This window comes from Leptosomus discolor, chromosome 2, assembly GCF_034619465.1.
Source record: "Leptosomus discolor isolate bLepDis1 chromosome 2, bLepDis1.hap2, whole genome shotgun sequence".
Taxonomy (NCBI): domain Eukaryota; kingdom Metazoa; phylum Chordata; class Aves; order Leptosomiformes; family Leptosomidae; genus Leptosomus; species Leptosomus discolor.
In genome coordinates, this window is record NC_141392.1 from 73231445 (window position 1) to 73255551 (window position 24107).

The following is a 24107-nucleotide window of genomic DNA, read 5'->3' on the forward strand; positions in this document are numbered from 1 at the left end:
GCCCCAGAGCTGGGCACAATACTGCAGGTAGGGTCTCATCACAGCAGAGCAGAGGAAGAGAATCACCTCCCTCGACCTGCTGGTCACAGTTGGCTTGATGCAGCCCAGGATGTGATTGGCTTTCTGGGCTGTGAGTGCCCTTTGCTGGGTCATGTTCAGTTTTTCATCCACCAGCACCCCCAAGTGCTTCTCCACAGGGCTGCTCTTGATCCACTCATCACCCAGCCTGGATTGATATTGGAGATTGCCCCGACCCATGTGCAGGACCTTGCACTTGGCCTTTTTGAACTCCATGAGGTTTGCATGGGCCCACCTCTCCAGCCTGTCAAGGTCCCTCTGGATGGCATCCCTTCCCTCCAGCATGTTGACTGCACCACACAGCTTGGTATCACCGGCAAATGTGCTGAGGGTGAGGCCCAATGTCACTAACCGTGTCGCTGACAAAGATGGTAGGAAAACTATACAATGTTTTGGAAACGGTAAAGAACTACCAAGAAAGAAACTTTGCAGAATAGTTTTTTCTCCCCTTATTCAGTGCTGCTGGATAAGGAAGCTTGTATATGAGGTTATACTTTGGTAAAATACAAATGAAAATGAGATACGCTCATTTTAGCGGACAAGTAGGCCTAGGCAATAAAATTGGTACTACTTTTACAAACACTGCACAGAAATGATTGAATGGAACTTATACAGTGGCCAGTACCAAAATTTGTAAGTGGCAATCTTGTGATACTTTTCTTTCAAGCGAAAATAAAACTTAAGACACAACTGCCTATCCCCACTTTCCTACCTTTCTGTTTTAGGCCAAATATTAATCACAGATCTCCTAAGAATTACCTCTTTTTTGCACTAAAAATGTTTTCCTGTGCAGTCACTTCCATTAGTTCAACAGCACTTTCCAGTATTTAAACGCAGCATGTGCTGCTGCCCATACATTCAACCTATCTGGCACTTATTGTTTCAGAAACAAATAGACAGACTGGGTACTGGAGCTGGAAAACACTGCTCAGTAGCTGTAAAGTTTCTGGTTAATGGTTTTACATATCAAATGTATGCCAAAGCACGTGTTTAAAACTGCTGGAGATGCTTTGTGCTCAGCAGTACATCGCCATCCTATGATTCCAACTAACTAGTCTCTGCACAAGAAACTAGGCCCAGACAGCATTCTTAAAAGCACAGTTCATTAATCCTTATCAGTACTTCATGCCTGTCTTTTTGAAGGTTTTTCATAATTGTTCACATATTAAGTCATTAAGAAAGCAACTCCTAACACTGAAAAACTAAGAGATTATACATGAAATTGTGGCACAGGCACAACTTCGATTCTAGCTTCAGATTCTCAATTTAGAGGGGACCTTGAGAAGGTCTGTAAGATTTTTAAGTTTTTGTGGTTTTTTGTTTTATTTTTTTTTTTTTTTAATATTTTCTCCACATGAAGATCATCAACCTATTTAAAGATAAAGCTTCCAGAAACCACACCTCTTCTGGATCATAGGCATTAGAAGAAAGAAAATCCAATGGGATTAAAATGAAAACCTAAGAGCCTATAATAGTACAAAACTCGCTTCCAAAGAACTACTGAAATTTCTGAAGCCTTAAGTGGTCAAACACACAAAGCACCCAAATTATCCCTTCTGTATTTAGCTGCAAAGCCCAGCTGAGAATTGTAACAGATTTACTTCTATCTTTGTTGCAGTTTACAAAATTAAGACAAATAAAGAACTCTCATCACTAGACTACATCAATATTAGGAATTTCTAATGTTTTGCAGAATTTTTGGAGGATTCTTTCTTTTTGGCCAGAAAAGCATCTTTGCTTTTTGTTTGTTGTATTTGAAGTTGCATATAAAAGATTTAAGACGCGTATCACAGACATCTAGATTAATTATTTTCTGCCAAGACAACAGGGCAATACCATAAACCTGTGATCAAAAACCTGTGTGTGGGTGTATGTGTGCACAATTTTGGGAGGAGGATGGTGTACTTTAGAAAAATTCAAATTTCTCCTCCCCAGAGTAACCCTTGCCATATATCAGTATGCCACTTCAGCATACTGATCAGTCACACAAAAAAGAGAAAACGTAAGTGATTAAAACTCAGGTCTTAACTCTACACTTTCTCTGATATTTTTCCTTTTTTGTAGAAGACTGTCAATGACAAACTTCTCAGATGCATCCTTGGAACTTGAGGGCAGATCCATCAAGCATTTTTATGGGCCATTTATGAAGTCTCTGCTGCCGTGTTAGTCGTGATCTTTTTACTTCCAAAGTGAAATATAATCTTATGAACTGACGGAAAATACTACAAATGTATCATTTTCACTATATAACCATAGATGTTATGGTTTTCAGAAGTATCACGGAAATTATAGGGAAAGACAATTATGCAAGAGAGAAAGTGGCCTTTAAAAGAAGAAATTTTACAAAATTCTCCTTTAAGAATCTGTATTAAGCAACTTCCTCCTACAAGAGCTATTGATTTTTCTGTCAAAAAAAAAAAATCACCAAATCTGACATTTTTCACATGGAACTAATTATACAGTACTTCAAGCCCTCATTACTCCTTTGAAGATCAAACTTTGTTTCCATAATGGGTTGTGGAACGTCTGTTCACATATTTATATTGTGTAAAATACATTGCCACATGATGTTTCCTTTATAATTGCTCTTTACTAATGTCTATAGAACATACAATAAATGAAACACATACAAAGTAATGCTAATCACCTTAAAATTGCAAAATATTCCAGTAATAAGTTAAGGATTTACAAAAAGGATTCTAAAGTAATTTAATGCTCAACTTGGATGTCAATTGCAGAGGGCATTCCTGCAGGTATTGCTAGGTAAGAAATGATCATTTTGCAAATACAACTATCTGTGTTCATTGCTACCTGACATGCTTTTCTGATAGTACTGGTCAATACATTCTTCCAATTTTTTTGAGTTATTGTTTGCAGAGGAAGGTCTGAATAACACAAAACTATTTTGGAACCCTCTTATTTTCCCTCTGCAAGCTTCAGTTCTTCACTTCTTCACAAGTAGAAGAGTGGGTTAATACCCTTCATTAAGCTGAGCCAGGACAATCATGCCTATCTGAAAGAGCCACCCCCAAAAAAAAAAATATCAGAGGGCAATTATCTAAGGCAATTACCATAGCTAAGACAATGAAAAGCAAAATCCACCAGACACCTGATCACGATCAAAGAAATCATGTGAAAAAGAGAAGGGACATAGAGAAACAAGGGCATACCGACAACAAGCCAAAGTGAACTGCAAACACTTAATGGATTTCCAAAAATAAAAACAGTCAGTCGTTCTGCTCTGCCACTGACAATGGCACTACCAAGACGGCATTTTGACTTGGGAACTTTGCGTCTCCTCAACTGACCACTTCAGTTCGTTTTTCAAGTTTTACCTTGGCTAACTGCTAATGAGCACTGCTTTCCTTTGAAGGGTTAAACCCTCTACAGGGCATCAAGGGCATGGAATTAAGTCAAGAAGCTGTGGTTTTCAGGCCAGGCTCTGGGCTAAGGACAGTGGGGCTTCCTGGTATTTAGAAGTTGGGCTGGAGCCAGGTTTAGGAGTTTCCTCAGGAAGTTATGTTAAGTTTGCAACTGAGAAGGGGGGAGAAAAAAAAAAAAAGTCTCTCGCACAAACTTGTGACAGACCATTACTCATATTTCACAGAGGGACCTGAAGCAAAAAGAGATACTCCATGGGAATATCACAGGCAAGTTATACAGGAAGAACTGAAGAACTTATCTCTGGTTCTTCTGACTCCTTGTTCAGTGCTTTATCTACTGGCCCATGTTATTTAAAGGAAAATAAGACCACTATGAAGCCTTTCAAAGAGATGGATGACAGAGCGTAGCACTTCTGTGTATTAAAATATGTAAGTAGTGTATAATATCTGCATTGTTTCACTTCTGATTTTACAGAGCTTTACCCAAAATAACTCGTGCATGCTATCAGTTACCATGTTTTCTTTTATCTGCAACACTGTTGTGCATATGCCTCATGACTTTTATAATAGAGAATGAGGTGTATTAAACTAGGTACCCATTCTGATACAGATTAAAAAGGATTAAGACATATCACACAGCTGTTTGTATGCAGATTCCATGCTTACATATACAAATAGGTACCTGCCAGGTAGGTATATGAATAACTGTACACCTACACACAAGAAGACACTCATATATAAATAAAACAGAGCAATTATTTATGTGTTCAAAGACCAGACTAACTTTTGTTTGGTCTAATTAATTTCCAAACACTTAAAAATTGTTCTTTTTGCAAAATGCTGCATGATTCACACATTTTAAAACAACAAGCTTTTATGATTTGAAAAAAAGAATTACCAAACCCACTAAAAATAGTTACAGTTCATGACAATTCGTTCAGTATCGGCAGAAAACAAAGGATACATTTATTTCACATATGAACGAGTTCCTAGAGGAATTCTGAACTACCAATCACACTCTACGCTCCAACGGAAACAAAGCAAACAAAACATTTTGGGAAGATCTTGCTGTCTTTTAGACCATGCACCCTGACATCAAATTTTGTTTTTGTTTGGAACCTCTCTGAGACAGTTTTGTCAATTACATTTGAAAGGAATACAGCAAGGAATACATCTCTGGTGAACAAAAGTAAGTGTTAACAGGGTCCAAGCTACACCCATTCCTAATGAATGTTGCATTAACAAAGGTAATTCTATGGGAAAACACTGTCGGGAAAATGATACAGAATTCTGAACTGAACTGCATATATTCTTTTTACAAAAAAATGTTTAAAAATCATTTCAATTAACTGTGTGCACACACAAGATGGGCTAGCCTTTATTATCAACTTACTATTTTATATGCCTAACAGAAACTCAGAAGTTAAGTCTGTGAAAGAAGGAAAATATCTAGCTGAATGGAATCCAAGATGTTTTCCAACTCTAACTTATATTACAGTATTATAAGGTTGGCTTTGGGTGGAGGAAGATACTGTTAAAAAAAATTCCAGTGCAATTTCTATAAGTTTATAACAAAATAACAATTTCCTCACTATTGTGTCAATACTACATGAGGAATTCTCATCAAAACTAGAGTGCTAAAGAAAATTATCAAATATTAGTTAGTGCTTCAATTTTTTTCCCAATGCATTTCTGATCATAAGAACATAAGGAACAGAATCAAAATATAGTTCAAGGATGTCCACGTTCCATACCAATCAAGGTAAGAAACCATTTTCCCTCTAAATTCAGTGAAGTAGCACATCACAAGTGTTATTAAAGACAACAAAGTGTCAACTAAATGAAAGAGACATAGTAGTGATAAAGATGTTCCATTCCAGGATAAACCTGTGTCTACTATAGAATTATTTGTAAGCCAGAAAAGTAAAAGCTGTGTTGAGTAGCCTACAGTACTTCTGAATGTATTTTCTTTGGCAAGCATATGCAACATTTTCAGCTATTAGAGTAAGTTTTCAGAGAATCCACTTACCTTTAAAAGCTGTTATTTTATAATTATGCTGGATAGCAGCCACCATGTCCTTCCAGAAGTCATATTTTTTCTGACCATCATGCTGTAAGTGTCAAAAGGAACCTAGTCATTATATCAAGTACCAGCTATTTTGAGCTTTCATACTGAAACATTGACATGAATGACATTAATAAACAAAAGTATTTGGAGTAAAACAGTCTTAATAGGATTCAGACCATCAGGACTCAGCAGCATCCAGCTTAACTTTGGGTAACCGCAGACAATTTATCTCCCTACTTCAGAAGGTAATGTTGGAGTTGGGGGGGTGGAGAAGGAGAAAAAATTCATATTTGTGAGGAACTCTAAAATGTTACAGCAAAGGGATGCATTAGACAGAACAAGAACGTAACTGAACGAGCCATCCCACAGACATTTGGGAAAAAGAAGTGCCTAGAGCCGCAGATACTGTACTTAATTAGCAGGCTGACATTATCTACAGCCTGCAGGTCACACCACCTTCTCTGCTCAGCACTGGCAAAACCCTTTGCTATAATTTAGAGGTAATGCCCCTCTGCCAACAACTCCACCCCAAACACCATATAAAACGTTCATCCAGAAGCCAGGCTGAGCAGCACTGTATTGCTTTGTACTCTGAAGACTGCCAAATCCCAGCTCTGGCAGAAGGACAGGGGAAGGTGATCTGCACTTGTGAACAGTCTCAGGCCATTCCTAGAAGGCCATCCAGGCACAGAAGAACTCCAGCTGACCTCAACTGCCTTTTCAGCATCTCACCAAGGGAGAAGAAAAGCTTCTCAACCAGCTGAGCCTCACAGCACTCTCAAACTCCACAAATTTTAGGAGTGCTGAATTAAACAGATGCAATTACACAGCCAGACAGTAAAGAGGCTGTGCAGAGGATTAGCTACAGAGCCTGTAAGAGGTGCCTGGAGTTACAAGGTAACCTGGCAGCAGTAAAGCAGGTGGTACAGCCTCTCTGAGTTTGTAGGCCATGGAAAGTATCTTTGTAGTGTTGTTACAAGCTTTCCATGCCTAAGTTAGCATAAATTTCAAGGCAGGTGTTAACAGATTGCACAGTATTGCTGCCCTCTGTGTCCTGATCACTGCACTGATACGTGAAAAACGACCCATTTTGTACGCATAATGCATTTTCTAGAGAGGGAAACATTTGGAAACAACAACAAAAAAAAACCAAACCAACAAACACACAAGCTAAAAAACCAATTCCTTAACATTGCCAACCAAAACCATACAGTTTACACGTACTGAAGTAAACTGCTATTTCAGGCCTAATCTACCATGGAGGCTTCCAGAGGAATGGCCTGCCCTCAATTTCACAACCAGCAAGTGACACAAACGAGGCCTTTTGTGCATGACTGACGAGCACTATGGCAGTCTGCTTATCATCCACTGGCTCTACAGGTTAAGAGCAGGAAAGACACAATGCTGTGACTTTCAAATTTTTGTTTAATCCATTCCTATAGCAAACTGCCACAGAAATACATAAGAAAACTAATAAAGAGAAAAGGTTTCATAAATGTCAAACTTCAGTTAGCTGGGTCATTATTCAAAGCCATGTTCAGGAGATGCTGGGGAGCACATATCTGTCTAGTGGCGATGGCACTAGCCTACACTAGCACTAACCTTGAAACAGACAGATTCAACTGTTCGCTCCCCTAATATGCCAGGTGGCTGACTTGCTCCTTAGTTAGGGATTTTTTTTTTCTTTCAAAAAAAAAAAAAATCAGTGCAGTGAGCTAACAGATTGTCAGAGTGTTGTTCTGAGGACATACAGATACTAGTTTAAAAGTGGTACACTTTCTTCAAAACATTTGAACACAGAGAAGGCTAAAATAACTGTCAAACTAATTCCTTGCAAATCTACAGCCATTGCATCAGACATACAAGAAAACAGACTGATTCCTAGAAAGCAGAGATAAAACTGTGTGCACGCCTATGCAGTCCACCATGATTTTGGTGTGATTATCAAATGTGACTTCATTAACCGAACTATCAGACAAAGCAGTATTTTCTGTAGCTCTTCAATGCAAAGATCCAAATAACCAAGAAGAACCTCTGCTTTGTCTGAAAATACTAAGAGTTCTGGCTCTGGACACAGCCAAAGCAGATTCATTTTTAACATGGTAGAGCAGCCCAGCATCCAACACATGTCTAAACCCATTCTGAATCTAAACCTAGCAGTACTCCCATCTGTTTCCAGTAGAAATCTTTCCTGATCCTAGAATGTTGTCTGTAAATGGTAAGAAAATAGCCCTTACTAAACAGGCTCCCAGAACAGTAAACAGAAGCCTCTACTTCCTTTTAGAAATGTAGAAGAAGAAAATATGATGGTTTCTAACCCTCAGGATGCAGCATTTTGCAGGCATGAGTGCTGGAGAGGCCTACCACCTCCTGCCTTGCATCTTTCTTATCTGGCTGATGCTAACCTTCCAGGGAATTACTGCGGCCCTCCTGTTGAAACTGGGCCAACATCCAGTAAAATATCCAAGAACTTCTAGCTGATAAATAGGGTGCATGATAGACTTCTGGTAGCGCTCTAGAGAAACGGCACTAGTTTAATTCTCTCTGGCTGAAGATGGTACAGATCCTGGGTCAGCACTCCAGCTTGTGAACAAGTAACTGAATGAGAAAGCTCATTACACACATGCTCCAACATGCTTTCTCTCCCAATAAGTAGGTGACTTGTGCTGAATCTAAATTAAATATAAAGTAATACAATGCAGGTGTTACATCTGAGACAGGGTTCTAAGATGTGAGCAGCTTAGAGGAAGGAGATTAATCAGGCACAAAATTAAGAGCCCTATGACACACCTGTCCTCAGTGCTTGCCGACAAGCTAGCTCTAGCTAACTCTTCATGCAGCACTAGGACTTAGGCAGCAATCTACTCAGCATGCTATTTTGGAGTTATACTCTGGATGCTATTAAAGCATCAAGTCAGCTGATACCCAAAGGGATCCCAGATACCCATCTCACAGCTCTGAATTTCACTCCACAGACAAAGTTTAGTATTGGCAATTGTCAGTGCTGCAGCGCTTTGGTACCTTTAGCCAGATTACATCAGTACTCTTTTGCAAGCAAGGTTCAAGCAATCGTATTTTCCATCTTGAGAACTAAATTTATTGTTTAGCATAGAAAAAAAAAATTCAATACTATTCTAGGTGTTTATATCTGTGTACACAGATCAATATATTTAAGACAAAAACAAGTTTAAAAAAGGATGGAAGTAAGCTTTCAACTCATTAACAGCTTGCAAATTAGAAAATCCTGTTATTCAGAAGACTTACATTAGACTTAATTCAAGTATCATCAAGTATAATTAAAGGATATTTTAAGAACTAGATTATGTACATCACAGAGTAAACTTGAGAAAACTGTGTTTCTGTTCGTATCCTAGTTATTTGTGCCCTCTGGTGGAAGTACATTTATTTTGAACATGCCATGCAGCTCACAATTATCTTCAGAGACAACTTTAATACACTAAGTGTGACATGAAAAAAAATTGAAAGAAGAAAAAAAGCTGAAGATCTTGATGTTGTTCAATACACTATTTATATGCATTTAATAATGCATGCAAGAAGCAGAGGGCGGCGGGGGGGGGAAGATAATGCAATACTTAGTTTCAAACAATCCAGTTCTTACCTGGTCTAAGCTGTCCACAACCCTTGCACACAAAAGAGCTCCTGGCAGGTCAAAATAATTATCATACAAATAGTATTTAGCTGGAAAAAAAAGACAAGAAAATCCACTTTGAAATTCATATTGTACACTTTAATCACAAATAAAAACCCATTTAAATAATAATATAAGCTCCTATTTGGATTTTATTGTTAATAAGCATTATCTGCTTCCCAATCTTTGTTAGCTTTTATTCTCGCTTCTGATTCTCATAATTGGCAACTGAAAGTTGTTCACCTATATCAAGGCAGTGAAATTTTTAAAATACATTTGAAGGTTCTAAGAGTTAAGGTGGAAGAGATAGGGAACAAACATGAGTCTTAAGAGTCAGAACAGCATCATCCAACTCTTCCAAAATATCTATTTCCCTAGCAGAGGAAACACAAAGAAAGAGTTTGAGAAGTTGTTTCAGAAACATTTGGACAGGTCTTACACATAGTCTTGTCCTTCACACAGACAGCACCTTAGCCCAAGGGGAAGCATGCACACATCATTAGGTAAGCCTCCAAAAGTGAACTTAATCAGGAGGATGCAAATGTCCCCCCAGACTCAGGTCACATTCGACAACTCTTTCCTAGGAGTGAAATGACTCAACCAGTGATTTTTTTTTTGTATTCATGATCTTATCTGTGCTGTCTTTTAAGTATATTAAAGAAAAAGTCAGCAAAACAAGGATTAACATTCAGAAGAGGGACCAAGTGTGCTTTTCAATGAATAAGAAAGGCACATTTGCTGTATGACCAAAGGAAACATTTCTCTTCTACCCTGTTGCAAAAGGCTACCTGCAGTTTACAATAAGCATCACAGACAAGTTTATGTCACCAAAAATCTCAAGGAAAATACCTTCGTCACATAGCACAATGCAACTTAACTGAGCACTTTATGTGTGTTACTCACAATCACCAAGATCAAAGTAAAACAGAGGAAGCACAGAGCAAGAATGCAAACCTAGCCACAGTGCCTTCAAAAAGGCTCCCATCTTAAAACCAAGAAATTTCAACTGCAGGAGAAGTTTTGTTTCCAGACCCACTCTGTTCTTTGCACCTGCTCTGAGGCCTCCAGTAACAGCACTAAAGCAATGAGTTTTTTTTTTTTTTTTTAAGAAAAATCTAAGATTTTCCAAGTATGTCCTAAATAAGACAGGCTGGTAACCTCAGTCTACTTCATCAAGGAAGTAGATGTGCCCATCTCTGCAACCAAAACACGCCTACAATGTCAGCTCATTCGTCTCATCATTGGTGACCTACATTTAAGTTGAACTCCAGTGTCAGAAGTTGACAACACAAAAAAACAACTCTCCCCAAAAACATTTACCTATTCCAATGATTATCAGCTCAAGTATTTTTTGATATTTGTGGTAAGAACTAACAGGATGAGGCATTGAAGGGGCCAGAGCAATTTCAAAGAAGAGGACATGCTAAGGTATAGCTACCTGTGCGGGAAACCATTCCACTGACTGTATTAAAATGCTTCCACTCCCTCCTTCCATATGTCTCCAGGATCTCTTCAGATGTCATGCTCTTTGTACCATGGCTTGCCCTATTTGATGTATTAAGTTATTTATTACAAAAAAAAAAAAAAAAAAAAGGGAAAAAGAAACAAGTTGAAAACAGCCAACTATTCCTTGTGCGAAGTAACGCATTGCAACTAAATACAGAGGTGTGTGCAAGTTGATCAAAAGTAACTCTCTTTATAATTTAGAAGTTTCCCAGGACCTAAGCTTTTATCATATACATTACAGTCCTCGATAAAAGCCTTACTACACAGAGGTTTGGTTGGCTGGGGGCACGGCTACTGTGCCTCACCTGCTACACAATCACTCTGTATGGCTCGAATGTTCTCAATTGTGTGAGGACACTCGCTATACTTGAACTATCAATATACACTGCACAATAAAACACAGTGCAGAAAGCCTATACATCATTCTGAAGCCCGGTAACATTCACAGAATGCAAGGCAGAACTATAGAAAAGTGCTAGTTTGAGCCCTGCAAGCAGCTATGTAATACAGAAGTACACACAAGCCTTTTTAGGAATTAAAAATCAACTAGTTTGACCATCAAATTGGGACCCAAAAGAACACACAGATTCCAGTTTTGAAGCACATGCAAGCAATACTAGGAGAAGTAGTCCTGTAACACTTTTCCCTTTAATGTGATATACCCTCTAGTCCTGAATTCTGCATGTAATACTCCTGAAATTCATGGTACTAAATGAATTTCAGGATACACAGCAGAGACTCACAGGTATTTCTTCCCTTCTTTCAACAAGATCTGATTTTTCCCTAACATCTTCAAGCTCCTTCCCACATGCTACTAGAATAGAGTCTATCTTATGTACTAAATTACACAGATTTTCATTTTGGGAAAAAATAAGGGGGAAATGGGACTAGGATTGATATACTTTAGATACATCTGCTTTTCAGATTTGTGATTCAAAATAGCAGTCTTCTATGTTTAAAAAAAAAAAAAGAGAGGGAAAGATAGACTAAGGATGTACTGAAATATGATGACTGAAGGCAAAGTACAGCTTTTAAGAGGAAAAAAAAATATGGAATTTTGAAAGGAAATGTGTCAGTTTCTGTGCTTAATTTTCCCTAGGCTATGTAAATTATATATTGTAAGCCTGTAAAATTTTGAACGTGTACAGTACAAAGGTAACAGCGCTCCTGTTATTAGCACTGACTCCAAGTCAGGTTACTCATAATCCAAAGACAAACCTTACCCTGGATCTTAGTAGAACTGGACAGAAAGCGCATTGGTAGCCACCAAAAAAGTGGATTTACTTTCAAGATCAGTATGCCCTCAGAGTCTTAAATGTTTATTACGAATGAGATCATCTTTACTAGCAGCTAACATGAAAATATTATGAAAAGACTGCATATGTAACATTGAAAGAAACTGATCACCACGTTACCAAAGAGTATTTAAACTTTCACATCTGATAAATTAATGTATGCTGAAAGTAGTATTTTAAATATTTAATAAAACTGAGAGCTGCCTTTCAGAAAGAGGATAAAATTCTGGTGTTTGTTTAACAATATAAACTTATTGTCAATACTACCTTAAAACCGTTCCATCTTCTGCAAGTTTCAGGAAGTTTCCTTCTTCAATGTCCAACACCAAGCCTTTGCAACTAAGAATCATTTGATTTTAAGGAAGAAAAACAATTAATGCTTTCAGAGGAATGCCTTGTTACATTATCAGTGAAATGTAGTTACAGACTATAGAATGACACTACACAAAACCAGTAAAGTCACAACTCTTCAAATACTCCCATGTTTGAACAATGCTCTATATATGCATATACATATTACTACAATGAGGACTGGATTTCACTTACATAGCAAATTCCTACTAAATAAACTCAGTTCCATTGTTCAGTGGGTTCAGGGACTGTTCATATAGATAAGGTTGGAGGATTAAGGTACAAACACATACAACTAAGAAATGGAGATTCAAGCCACTTCTATTAAAGAGATATATTTTTTCTTGGTGGCAACTCCCCTACTTATTATTACTAGACTGATAACTCCAATTACGAAGGGAGAGAGAGGTAGAACATTGTTCTAAATGAGGCAACTGAATATCCAAGGTTCACGTGAACCAGAAGCATTGCCATGCTACCCAGCACTAACAAGGTGAAGAGTTGACAGCATGGGACAGACACTCAACAGGAGTGCCTAACTCTCCTAATAAATCTGTACCTTCCAGATAATTGAATCTACATTTGCTTAGGTTGTTTGAAAAATTAATTCAGAGTTCAGTGACTAGAATAATAATGGGTAAACAAGACCGAAAAAGTAATGGCACCTGTTATAAAGTACCCAAAGTAAAAAGATATGCCATGAAGGCAGCAAGCAGACCCCAGCCTTTTTTGAATGACACCTGGGTGAGTGGCACTGACACACAGCTACCAACACTGCAGGCTTGCAGGTCTACATTAATGAAACTCCATCTCCAATAAGGGACCAAGACCAAGATACGTAGATCTTAAAGGATTTAATGCATCAGAGGCCTCAAAATATGAGAAACACAGATACATTGCTTGTCTCATGACAGTTGAAATTGTTCTCATTAGAAACCGTCCAGTCAAATAATGAACATAAAAGAACCCGATCAAAATTGTTACACAACAATGCATGCATTAGTTAAAAAATACCCTGGTTTTCCCCTAAAAAAAATTAGTGATTATCTGGCCTTCAAGCCCCCATCCTCGTGGCCTAGATAATAACCTATTAAAGCTGGAAGATCAGAGATTTGCATTCAAGCTCCTGCTCAGATACCACTGAGCTCAGAGCAGGAACTTGCATTTCAGTCTTTTGCATCACGGCTTTGTACCTGATGTGCCACCCGAGGGCAAGTCACGTTTTATCGGTCCCTCAGAAAGCTGTTGGGATTATTGTGCCTTACACAAAGAAAACCACACCTGTCGAGGTAAAAATGAGTAAATTCTGGTGGTTACTGGACTGACCAATTGAATTGAAGGTAGAAGACAAAGGAGATACATAAAATAAGAGAGTAAGTCAGATTGAAAGGCTTGTGTCTAAACTGCTAGAAGCACAGACAAAGCCAGCTTGGATGCTCAATTCTCTCTTCAAAACACCAGGTTAGAAGTATGTCATGATAAATACTTGTTTGAACAAGTATTTAAAACTGTAATTTTGGATCCATCTATTTGGCTTGACAATCATAGCAACAACCATGTATTAAGAGAAGCTGTTTTCCAAGCTTTGTAAAAGTTACAGCATAAAGGAAGTTATACAGAAAGTTTCTGTTCTTTTCAATGTACTCACCAGAAATCCAAGCTGTCTGGAGCTAGATTCAGCAAGTCTTCATCATAACCCTTCTCTGTTACCAGATACTGGGCAAAACTATCATATATTAGCTACAAATGAAAAAAAAAACCACCATGCCTTAATGATAGTGATTAAGTGAGACCAGATACTGCTTCCCTGGAAAGCAGCAAGATGCAAGTGTTAGTGCTTCCTATGCAAAATCAAACCAGGGTGCTAGGGGCCCTGTCCCACTGCTTCCCCACTGGGAAACAGTGCCCAAGGTTATTTCCATCATGGCCAGAAAACAGCTCAAGACATTTACACAACAGTTCTGGTGCAATACGTCCAGCACAACCAAGTTCATAGCATTCTACCTTATTGCCCCTGTGCTTCAAGACAGTTGGGAAACCAAGATGGTAAGTACTTAAGACTAGTCACTACTTCCCCCACCCCAATCTTTTTTTTTTTTTTTTTTTTAATTTTAAATGCCACAGTTATCAAGACTCAACAAGCGGCTTCCAAACCGTTCAACAACTACCTTTAGGGGACATTTTAGAAGCATTTGAAGGAACATATTTTGAAGGAAACAGGCAATTACTAAGTAAACTGTTACCATTTCAAAGTTCAGAAAGAATGCCGTTAAGGCCTGGTACAACAGTCAGCAATTTATTAATGTAATGTGCTGATAAAGTTGTACAAGATCTACGTAGATGCTGGCAGCTCCTTAAAGGCCATCCAAAAATAGTAATTGCTCCCTTCTTGCCGTGGTTCTTTCATTAAAGCTGTTCCCTGACCTTTTTTTTTTTTTTAATTACAAAAGCTGCTCTTGGAATGAATGAATAATATGAATAATGTCTGAGAAAGACTAACATGAATGCCAACAATGAAAGAGTAAGAATTAACTGCATCTTCAGTTGTGCCTTACAGCCTTTTAAGGTATTTTTTATTTCCAATAGATAAGGAGGCATGTGGTGGGCACGTGTCCATCTGTGTGCTATGAGATAAAGAGTGAACTAGGTTTAGTAAATGTCTTTGTTTTTTTCTCTCTGTTTTGTTCATTATTTTTTTTTAAACTCTTCTAGTTATCAATTGTCTAATGTTTGCCTTCATCAGACAAAATTCTAATCAGGAAGAATGTGCCTGTTTAAGATTTAATGTGTGTGGCATAACACAAAGAACATGGAAGGTAAGCCTAGAATTGTGTGGTTTCCAGCAGGAACTTAAGAGCCCATAACGTTTTACAACTTCCTATTATTGAACCCTCTTCTGTAAGAAAGATGCCTCTCTACAGAAAGTCACTCAGAGCTAAAGGAAGCAATGCAATTTTTCAACACAGGATGCACTGAACCATGCCTATTTATGAATGGGACACCTCATAAACATTTGTTTCTATACCAATTCTAAAGTATCTTGCAATTACCGTAGGAGTCCCATGCAGCACAAAATGTACCATAAGTGAAGGGAGGTAAATAAAAGGGGAAAGGGGACACCATGAGCAACACTACACAAGACAGCTCCGTGGCAAAGCCCTAACTTCAACAAAGAAGGACGAAAGATTATGAGGGAGTTTAAAATATGCCAGTCGGAAAAAAAAAGGCGCCAAGGGCGGGAAGGGACAGCACATGACAGCAGTCCCTCTCGTCAGGGACACCCGAGCTAAGCTCAAGATGCCTTTACGCCCGGCGTTGTACTTCAAGCACCGGAAAGTTTGCAAAGGTCGCCTGTCGAAAGTGCTGCGGAGTCCTAACACTGCCTGCAGCATCTCTAGATTTGGCGGGGGAGGGGGGGGGGGGGGCTCTACCTTTTCCTCAGCGCCGCTTCAGTGAGGAAAGCTCTCAAGAAGCACCGTTTCCAAGGAAGAAGACATGGCTGTCCCCTTCGCTCGGGCCTGCTGAGGAAGCGGCCGGCGAGACATGCACTTGCGCTTCTCTTCCCCCTTTCGCTTTCTCCACGGGTACCTGAGCCAGCGGGCCCGGCGCTCGCTGCCCCCCGCCACCCCGCTCCCCGGCACCCTCCCCTTCCCTTGGGCAGGCGGCGGCGAGCGGGGCGGAGCGGGGCGGAACGGAGCGGAGCGGAACGGAGCGGAGCGGGGGGCCCCGACCCGCGGCTCCCGGGCCGCGCCGCACCGGCCCGCACTCACCCGTGCGCTCTGCGGCAGGTGGTACCGGCACAGCGTGTGGTCCAGGTCGAAGCCCATCACGTCGCAGTCAGCCAGGCAGAAGTGCTGCTGCATCGCCGAGCCGCCGCCGCCACCGCCGCCACCGCGGGGAGGCGGGCGGAGAAGGAGGAGGAGGAGGAGGAGGAGGAAGGGGCGCGGGCGGCGCTTCCTGCGGCGCGGGGCGGGGCGGCCGGAGCCCCCCGCCCTCACCTCGCCTCGCCCCGCCCTGGCCCGGCCCGGCCCGGCGGGGCCGCCCTCACCTGCGCGGGGACCCAGTCCGGAGCTCGGGGCGAGCCTACCGCCCCCCGCCTCCCCCCCCCCCCCCCACCGCCGCCGCCGCCGAAGGGGCGGTCGCTCCCAGGGAGAGCTTGGCGGCAAAGCCCTCGGCGGTCAACCCGGAGCTTGGAAAGGCGAGGCCGGAGGCGTGTTTAAGAGCTCGGATTTAAAAAACGCGTTTCCCGCCGCGGCTTTGTGCGCTTGGGAAGAGGGGCGGAAGCGGAGGGGCTGCTGCTGGGCCCGGCCCTCGCTGCAGGCCACCGGGAGTGCCGGTGCCAGGCACCTGGAGGGGCTTTGCCGAGGCCCGGTAGCAGGGCGCGGGTGGGAGGGAAAGCAGGGGGTTGGCCTCGGTCAGCGTAGGGGTAAGGCCCTGCGGGAGAGAACCTCCCGAGGCGGCGGGCAAACACCCCTGCTTCGTGAGCAAAGGCCCTGCAGGGTGTTAGTAGCACTGTGGAGTAAGCCACGGTGGACATACAGAGCTGCTAAAAGTCCGAAACCCCAGGGGTAGCGAACTACCTTTTCTTTTCTTGACAGAAAAAAAGCATAACGTTGCGAACCGCACAGCCTGCCTGCAGATAACACAAATGGGTATTTCGAGAAGTACCCACCCTGCAAGTATCGCCGCAGCGCAATTAGAAAGAAAGTGCTGTCTGGAAGGACGTGCTGTGTTTGGAGAACAGTAAACGGGTGAGAGCTGCTCTGACTTAATTCTGTTCCCTGTGGTTGATCTTGAATACAGGGTCTGGTTAAGGCCAGATACAGGATGCTTTAACAGCTGGGCTTGACAGCCCTTTCGTTGGTTCTCCTCATTCCTCTCTGCAATTCTTTTCTCTCTGGAGACGAGTGACACTGTCAACACTTTCTTTTGATTCTCAAAAGATGAAAAAGTCTAGTTCAATTACTCTGCAAATAAGTCTTAGGTTTTTTTTTATTTCTTATATGGCTATAAATAGAATAATGTAAAAAGCATTTGAATTGAGAGCAATTGTTGAGGAACACTCAATGCAAGTCATCTTTTCCAGCGTTGCCTTCCTGTGCACAGCTGTAAGCGTTGCGCTTTGCAGGTGGGAAGGCTGGAGTGCCTAACCATAGCAGCAGTGCACAGCGGCAGTTTTGATTATATGAAAATAATTATGTTTTGATTATATCAAATTATGATTTGATTTTTACAGGATGGCTCAATGATGATTTAGTATTCCAGAGTGAAATGCTTTTGGAAATACACTCAAATAGTTGAATGAGATACAAGGTCCTTCTATATTAAAATTCAGTTTGCTATGCTCAGGTAGAAACAGATGAGAGAAATTTAAATAACATGACCTATCACATATGTTTAAAAATTCTACACAGAAGTTCAGTATCGGATTAGAAAATTGACTAGACAGAAAAATACATGGAAATTAGGAATAAAATCCACTAATGCTAATAATAGAACAGGATGAGCACTTAAAGTGTCAGCAAGAAAGAAACAGATTGCATAATTTTACCTCAGACCATTGTATAGCAGCTTCTTACAAAGGCTCTCAGTGTCTCCCACAAACATTAATATACCTTCTAATGCCGTTATGTATGTATATATATGCACATGGTATATATCATGCACACCATATGTTATATATACCGTAAATTAGATATATATGATGATACATACATATGTTGTGGCTGCCCCCTCCCTGGCAGTGTTCAAGGCCAGGTTGGATGGGACTTGGAGCAACCTGGTCTAGTGGAAGACGTCCCTGCCCATGGCAGGGGGGTTGGAACTAGATGGTCTTTAAGGTCCCTTCCAGCCTAAATCATTCTGTGACTCTGTTTTAGATGTATGTTAAATAAATATGTATATGCTTGAATACATACATACATACATGCATATGTATGTATATATTTTCCAGATTAACAAGTGTGAAGCCTGAGCAAATAGAAAGAAATTCATCCAAGGTCTTGCATACAATAGAGATATAAAGATGAGGCAGCAGCCTGGGAACTCTGAGCACAAGACGTTTTATCTTCCTAAAGCTGCTCACCTTAGGAAACACGGAGTAAATTCTCGCCCCACTGAAGTCAGTGGCCACAATTTCGATTGACTTCAGTAGGTCCAAGAGTTCACCTACAGCTGCTGTTTCACACTATCCTCATGTTAACTTAAAGTACGCCTGACTTGCAGATTATATCAGTACAGCTTTCTTGTTCCAGAATGACTTTTTTTCCTACAAAGCTTCCAAAATCGTGTTTGGCAAGATTATAGCATTTTAAATTTATAACTTGTCATGCTATGCCTGTAAAACATTTTGTATGAAAACTCAACACCAAGACAACTGAACACACTGTAGTATCAAAATATCTGGACAGATATCAAAGATCATACATTCGTGGATAGAATCACAGGATGGTTTGTGTTGGAAGGGACCTTTAAAGATCATCTAGTCCAACCCTCTGGTCACTGTATTCACTGTCAACTGAATGTAATCTTGAACACCCAGATTTTGTGAGTGCTACAAAATTATATTGGCAGTAATGACAGGCTATCTTAGACTTTACAACACAGAAGTACTAATCATATTTAATCTTAAACCACTTTGTGTGAGGAGCAGTATCACCGATGGAGAGATTCAGCAAGTTCAATTTCAGGAACGTGAAGCTGAAGATTAAATCAGAAATATGACAACTAAAAATATAGAAAATGTCGATGAAGGGAGTTGGTTTCAGTTCTGGGAAAAGAAGATGAATAAGAGAATACCACCTTCATCTTCATTATTCACAGGACAAACCTGATCACAGGAAAGTCTTGGCAGTTTACTTTCTGCACACAATCCCACAGTTTTATTTCTTTTTCTTTTGTCTTAGAAGCGTTGCTTTGTCTCTAAGTTTCTTCCTTTCAGATGAATCCTTTAAACATACTGACATCCCACTCTAGTGCCTTTCTCGGAAAGGAGCTGCCTTTAATCTAAATCCTCTGTAGCAACTGAACTACCTTAACGTGTTAACAGCATCCTTTCAGAGTACTTTTTCAGCTCTGTCTTCTAAGTTTGATAGCACCATGAGCCGCTCAGAGGTATCCACATAACTGAGGTTGATGTTTTAGGCTATCAGGTTCTAACTGATAATATTTTACGTTTCCCCATGGTTCATCTATGCCCCACAGTAATTACTTTTATATTGTAAATACATGGTAATAATCTATTGGGAAAAATCGTCAGTCCTGTCCTAGTAGGGTAAATTTCTAACTGGTCATGCTGAAGGCAGTATACTTGCTTGTGGTGTGGCTCATCTCCTGCAGCTGCAGCATCCCTCTGGCCGGGGATGGAAGGCCACCTGAAGAAAGCTCTCCATGCAGCCCCCAGCCCACCACCCCCCTGGCTGGCACTGCATGGTGGTGGGGCTGCCCGCGGCACACAGACCCCCGTGGGGCGGGCAGGACAGGGCAGGGCGGCGGGTGCTGCCCGTGCGCGTTTAGCAACCTGCAGGAAACACGCATGAAGTGCGAGATCTGTCAAAGCCTTTTCTAGACGTGCAAAGGGGCATTTTGGCGTTCATCGTGCCTCATGCCTGCTTTCCACGCAGAAGGGGCTCCTACCACGATGTAGTTTTAGAGCATGGGAGTTTACTGGCATCCCCCGGAGGGTAAAAGGAACGTAACAGAGTGTGGTAACGTACGTAAAGGCATGAGAGCCATGTCAAAATACCTCAAGTAAATCTTAGCTGTCACACAGAAGTTGCAGGCCTTTAAGCAAGACAGGTACTCCAGCTCCTCACTTTCTTTGTCCTTAAGAGGGCAGCATTACGATACAATGGAGCATCTCTCTGAGTTAACTTTAAATCCTCGGCACCTTAATCTATTTTACTTTCCTTATACTTTGGTTTTATTTTCCTAAGGCTGTGTAAGTTGACTTTGTCAGTTGTGTTTTGTCCCAACTATGCAGTTGCAGCCATTTGCCTATTGAGGCAAAGGTTGTAAGAGTTTCGTTAAAGAAAAGAAAGGGACCCTCATATTGCTATGGAAGAGTATGCAATAGTGATACATGAAAATAAAACAAGAATTTGAGCAAACATGAAACTTTTCCATTTTAGATAAGTAGCACCTTCTTACACAAAAGTAAGCTCAGAACATTCTAGATTTTCCCCTGTTTGTTTTTAAAAACAAATTAAAATACTTTTAGAGTAGAATAAATCAAATCAAAAAGTGTTGGGGTTTTTTATATTTTATTTAAGCACACTGGTAAGAGCTAGAATCTCAGGGTTGCACTTGATTTAGCTTTTAACCCATGAAGTTGTTCAATGCACAGGTAGAAGAGTGCCTCACAGCCCAGCATCCCCATCCTGCACTGACAAGAGTCCCTCCATCCCCCCTGAAGCATGATGCCTGCTGGGATAACTCCCTGCTCCTCACAGCACAAACTATCCATCTGAGAACTGTTACTTCTATCCCAGACTGACAGGAGGATGGAGCCCACATCTCAGGCTCACTCATCTGGCCCAGCTCAGAGAGCTCTGCATACACGTCTCCTGAGAGCTCCCCTTATCCTCCCCACAGTCTGCGGTAGCCCCCAGACAAACACTGCAGTTGCTCTAACTTCACTCCCGTCTCAGGTAGACCCACCTATTAGCCCTTTCGGTGCTGCCACAGCTCACAATCCATGAAAAGCCACCACACAGCTCCCATCCAACAGGCAGTTCATGAGAATGCACCACTACCCTTCTGCTTCCTCTCTTATGCCTGGATCAATAATCAGATTCCAATACAATGTGGATGGTTTGACATAACAGTGCTGTACCTATTTAACTCAAAGGACCCAGGTTGTGTAAAGCTAGCTTGATCCCTGACCCTGCACTCACAGCTTGAAAGAAAAACTCACTGGTAGTTGGTGGTAGTTACACAGGTACAATACATATTTCTGGCATTTTGCGTGAAATTGTACTTTCATTTGGATTCTTCACATGTTTAAAGTTAAACAGGCCTGCAGGATTTGGTTCTATGTTTTTAAGTTTAGGACACTTAGAAGGAAACACTTTTGTTTAGGAACCATCAGAGGAATAAACTAAGAATATACAGAAGCATGCCTCTGACTTACTACAGAGCAATGCTTTAGTAGACGGAGATCTAACAACACTAATTCTTGTCAAGGATAAGCTGGTTCTCTGTGAGAGAATGAAAGCTGTCAAGAATATATTTGCTTTGAAGAACAGTCACTAGCATTTACATTTCTTTAGCAGACCTTCAAAAGTTTACCAAAACGCTATGTAATCTTCAAGGCATCCCTCTGTGATACACAGGGTGCCTTGTTACTAGGTAGAGAGTAGTTACTGGTGGACATGCTTGACTATTGATCAGGATTTAAGATCTGATTAAAATCTAGCTGTTTCAGAAGTTTTACCGTCTGTTGGGTTCATCAGCCTTTTTATATGGCACAAAATATGGACACATTAACTTTTGCGGTAGAATCACGTACGTAAAATTTATAGCATCCCGCTGAGAGTAGGACATCTGGTTACAACTGGCACCTCGATACTATATTGGTTACATTCTCTGTCTCACCAGCCTAGAAATGAGACTCATGGTGCTAAAGAGACAAGATTGCCAAAACTGAACCCAAGAGTTCATTAAAAGGTTGAACAGACAGTAATCCACTAGGTGCTCAGAATCTCTCAAAAGCCTGCTTATTCTCTTTATCACCTGTCTCAGATCTTGTAATCTAACTCAGGCTGTTCCCATGCAACATGAAAGAAGGAAATGAAAATAAATTATTTTGTCAGAGTGATTAATAGCCAAGACTTAGTGCTGGGCCCTTAGTAAATATCTATTGTAAAACTCTGAATAGTTGTCTAAAGGTACTTTGAAAGATTTTTCTTTTTGAGCTGGATCGATGCTGCACTTAGTCAAAAGAAATCGTACTGGAAATATGGACTTTTTGGGAAGCTGTGCTTCCAAAGTAGACCTGTATGTGTTTTATGGCAAGAGAACTGTGCAGTTTTTATGATCTATGGGAGACTGCCTTGTTTCTTCTATGGTTTTTTTTTTTGAACATACCATTATTTTATTTTTACAGTTTTAAGCGTAAAATCCAGAGAAGGACTCCTGAGTTCTCAGTCCTCCTTTCCCATTCATTCATGGCGTATTCATGGGCAGATAACTTAATCACTTTATGGCTTCAACTTCTTCATGAGTAAAATTGGAATATATCTAATTGATGCGTTCTGAGGATTTCTGAGTTGTTCAAGGAGGTTACAGGCTTTCATTTCAAGCCTGATACTTGCTAATGATTGCACAAAAGACAAATCTGATGTATTTCAGTACACAGTCTGCACAAAGGAACAGAGCTATTGAACAGCCAGTGGGAAATGCCACAACTATAAAACTAGGGACATTAAGTTAACAGAGCTAGGAAGACCTAAAGACAGTCATCCTCTTGCCCTGGGGCAGGATCAATCTGACTACAAACATCCCTAATAGTCAATTGTCTAACTACTTCTTAAAAAGAATCCAAGAGCCACTGAGGCAATTTCTTCCAGTGTTTAACAGTCCTTACATACAGAACAGTCTCGAGTTTTCTTCCCATTTCCGTGTCAAAAAACAAAGGCTCTGTTGCTCTAATGCATCTTTTTTTTTCTTATGTCGTGTCCTGTTCCTAGCAGATGCGGAAACTGGCACCAGCCCTCTATCTATTTGAAGGCTGCTACTATATATTTTCCCACAAACCCTTTTTGGTTAGTTATTTAAGGTCCTTCCTTAAAGGCTTGACGGGTTTTGAGCCCACTTATCTTTCATCCTCAATCTGGATGTATTAATTCATCACTCATTCATTATTGAATTGGTCCATATCTTTTTTTTTTTTTCTGGAATATAGGATCAAAAACTGGACACGTTGCTGCAGTTTTGACCTTACTAGTGATGAGTACAGAAATAATGAACCCACAGTAATGTAACACAGCAATCTATGCTTTCAAAGTAACATGCAAGTTGCTTAATTTGTTCCAGTCACAACCATGTTGGGATTCATAAGATCAAATTCTACCCTATCGCTATGATGAGTAGAGAGATCTTTTTTCTTCTTCTTCTTTTAACAATAAGACATCTTTCTTAAGGAGTGCTTGATCTTTTATTTAAGAAATATTTTCTTCTGTATGTGTTCATTGCTGGGTATACTGGACACTGAGTGATGTTCCTTGGAACTGCGATAATAAAATGCAAATAGCAATGCTTATAAATCTCAAATAAGAGCTTATTTTGAATATAAATTGCATTTGATATCTACTGTTCTGCTTCTGCCTCTAGAGGGTGTCTAGTAGTGATGTGATGAAAAGATAAAAAAAAGTATGCTGGATTTTGATAAGAAGGAGGTGATCTAGAAGAATGTATTTTAAAAATCTAAGTGTATATGAAGCCTCAAGAAGATTCCATCATGCTGTTGTTACTTTTTAAAGATCTGTACTCTGTTTCTGTGTAAGTCTGTGAAGAAGGTCAGAGCCACCTCTTCTATTTTCAGGAAAACAGTATGTTTGCGTTTACCTGTGTTGTTGTGTTCAGCCTCATGCTCTCCTGAGGGAGGGGGGGAATTCCAATAAGATTTAAAGCTGTGGAAACAAAGACAGAGGAATATGAATCTGGAAGAATTTTGTCAGACAAGGAGAATCAATTATTTCGTCTACAACAACAGAAATCTGTATCACAAGTGTTCATTGAAAGTGAGCATCACTGAAGGTGCTTACTTCCTATCCCCT

At 40.5% G+C, this 24107-nt stretch overlaps 1 protein-coding gene across 2 annotated transcripts in view; it reads right to left on the reverse strand.

Annotated features, from left to right (window-relative positions):
* The window catches only part of NT5DC1 (5'-nucleotidase domain containing 1), a 153892-nt gene extending 137687 nt beyond the window's left edge, over positions 1-16205 (reverse strand). The window contains exons 1-7 of one of the 2 annotated variants that reach the window (XM_086461284.1): positions 16101-16193; positions 13979-14070; positions 12247-12318; positions 10617-10723; positions 9149-9228; positions 8341-8343; positions 5491-5572 (exon numbers count right to left, since the gene is read on the reverse strand). In XM_086461284.1, the coding sequence (XP_086317410.1) occupies positions 5491-5572; positions 8341-8343; positions 9149-9228; positions 10617-10723; positions 12247-12318; positions 13979-14070; positions 16101-16193 (529 nt within the window). Of the gene's footprint in view, positions 1-5490; positions 5573-8340; positions 8344-9148; positions 9229-10616; positions 10724-12246; positions 12319-13978; positions 14071-16100 lie in introns of both variants that reach the window. The other variant, XM_086461285.1, reaches the window with a different exon arrangement.
* Between the last annotated feature and the right edge of the window lie 7902 nt (positions 16206-24107).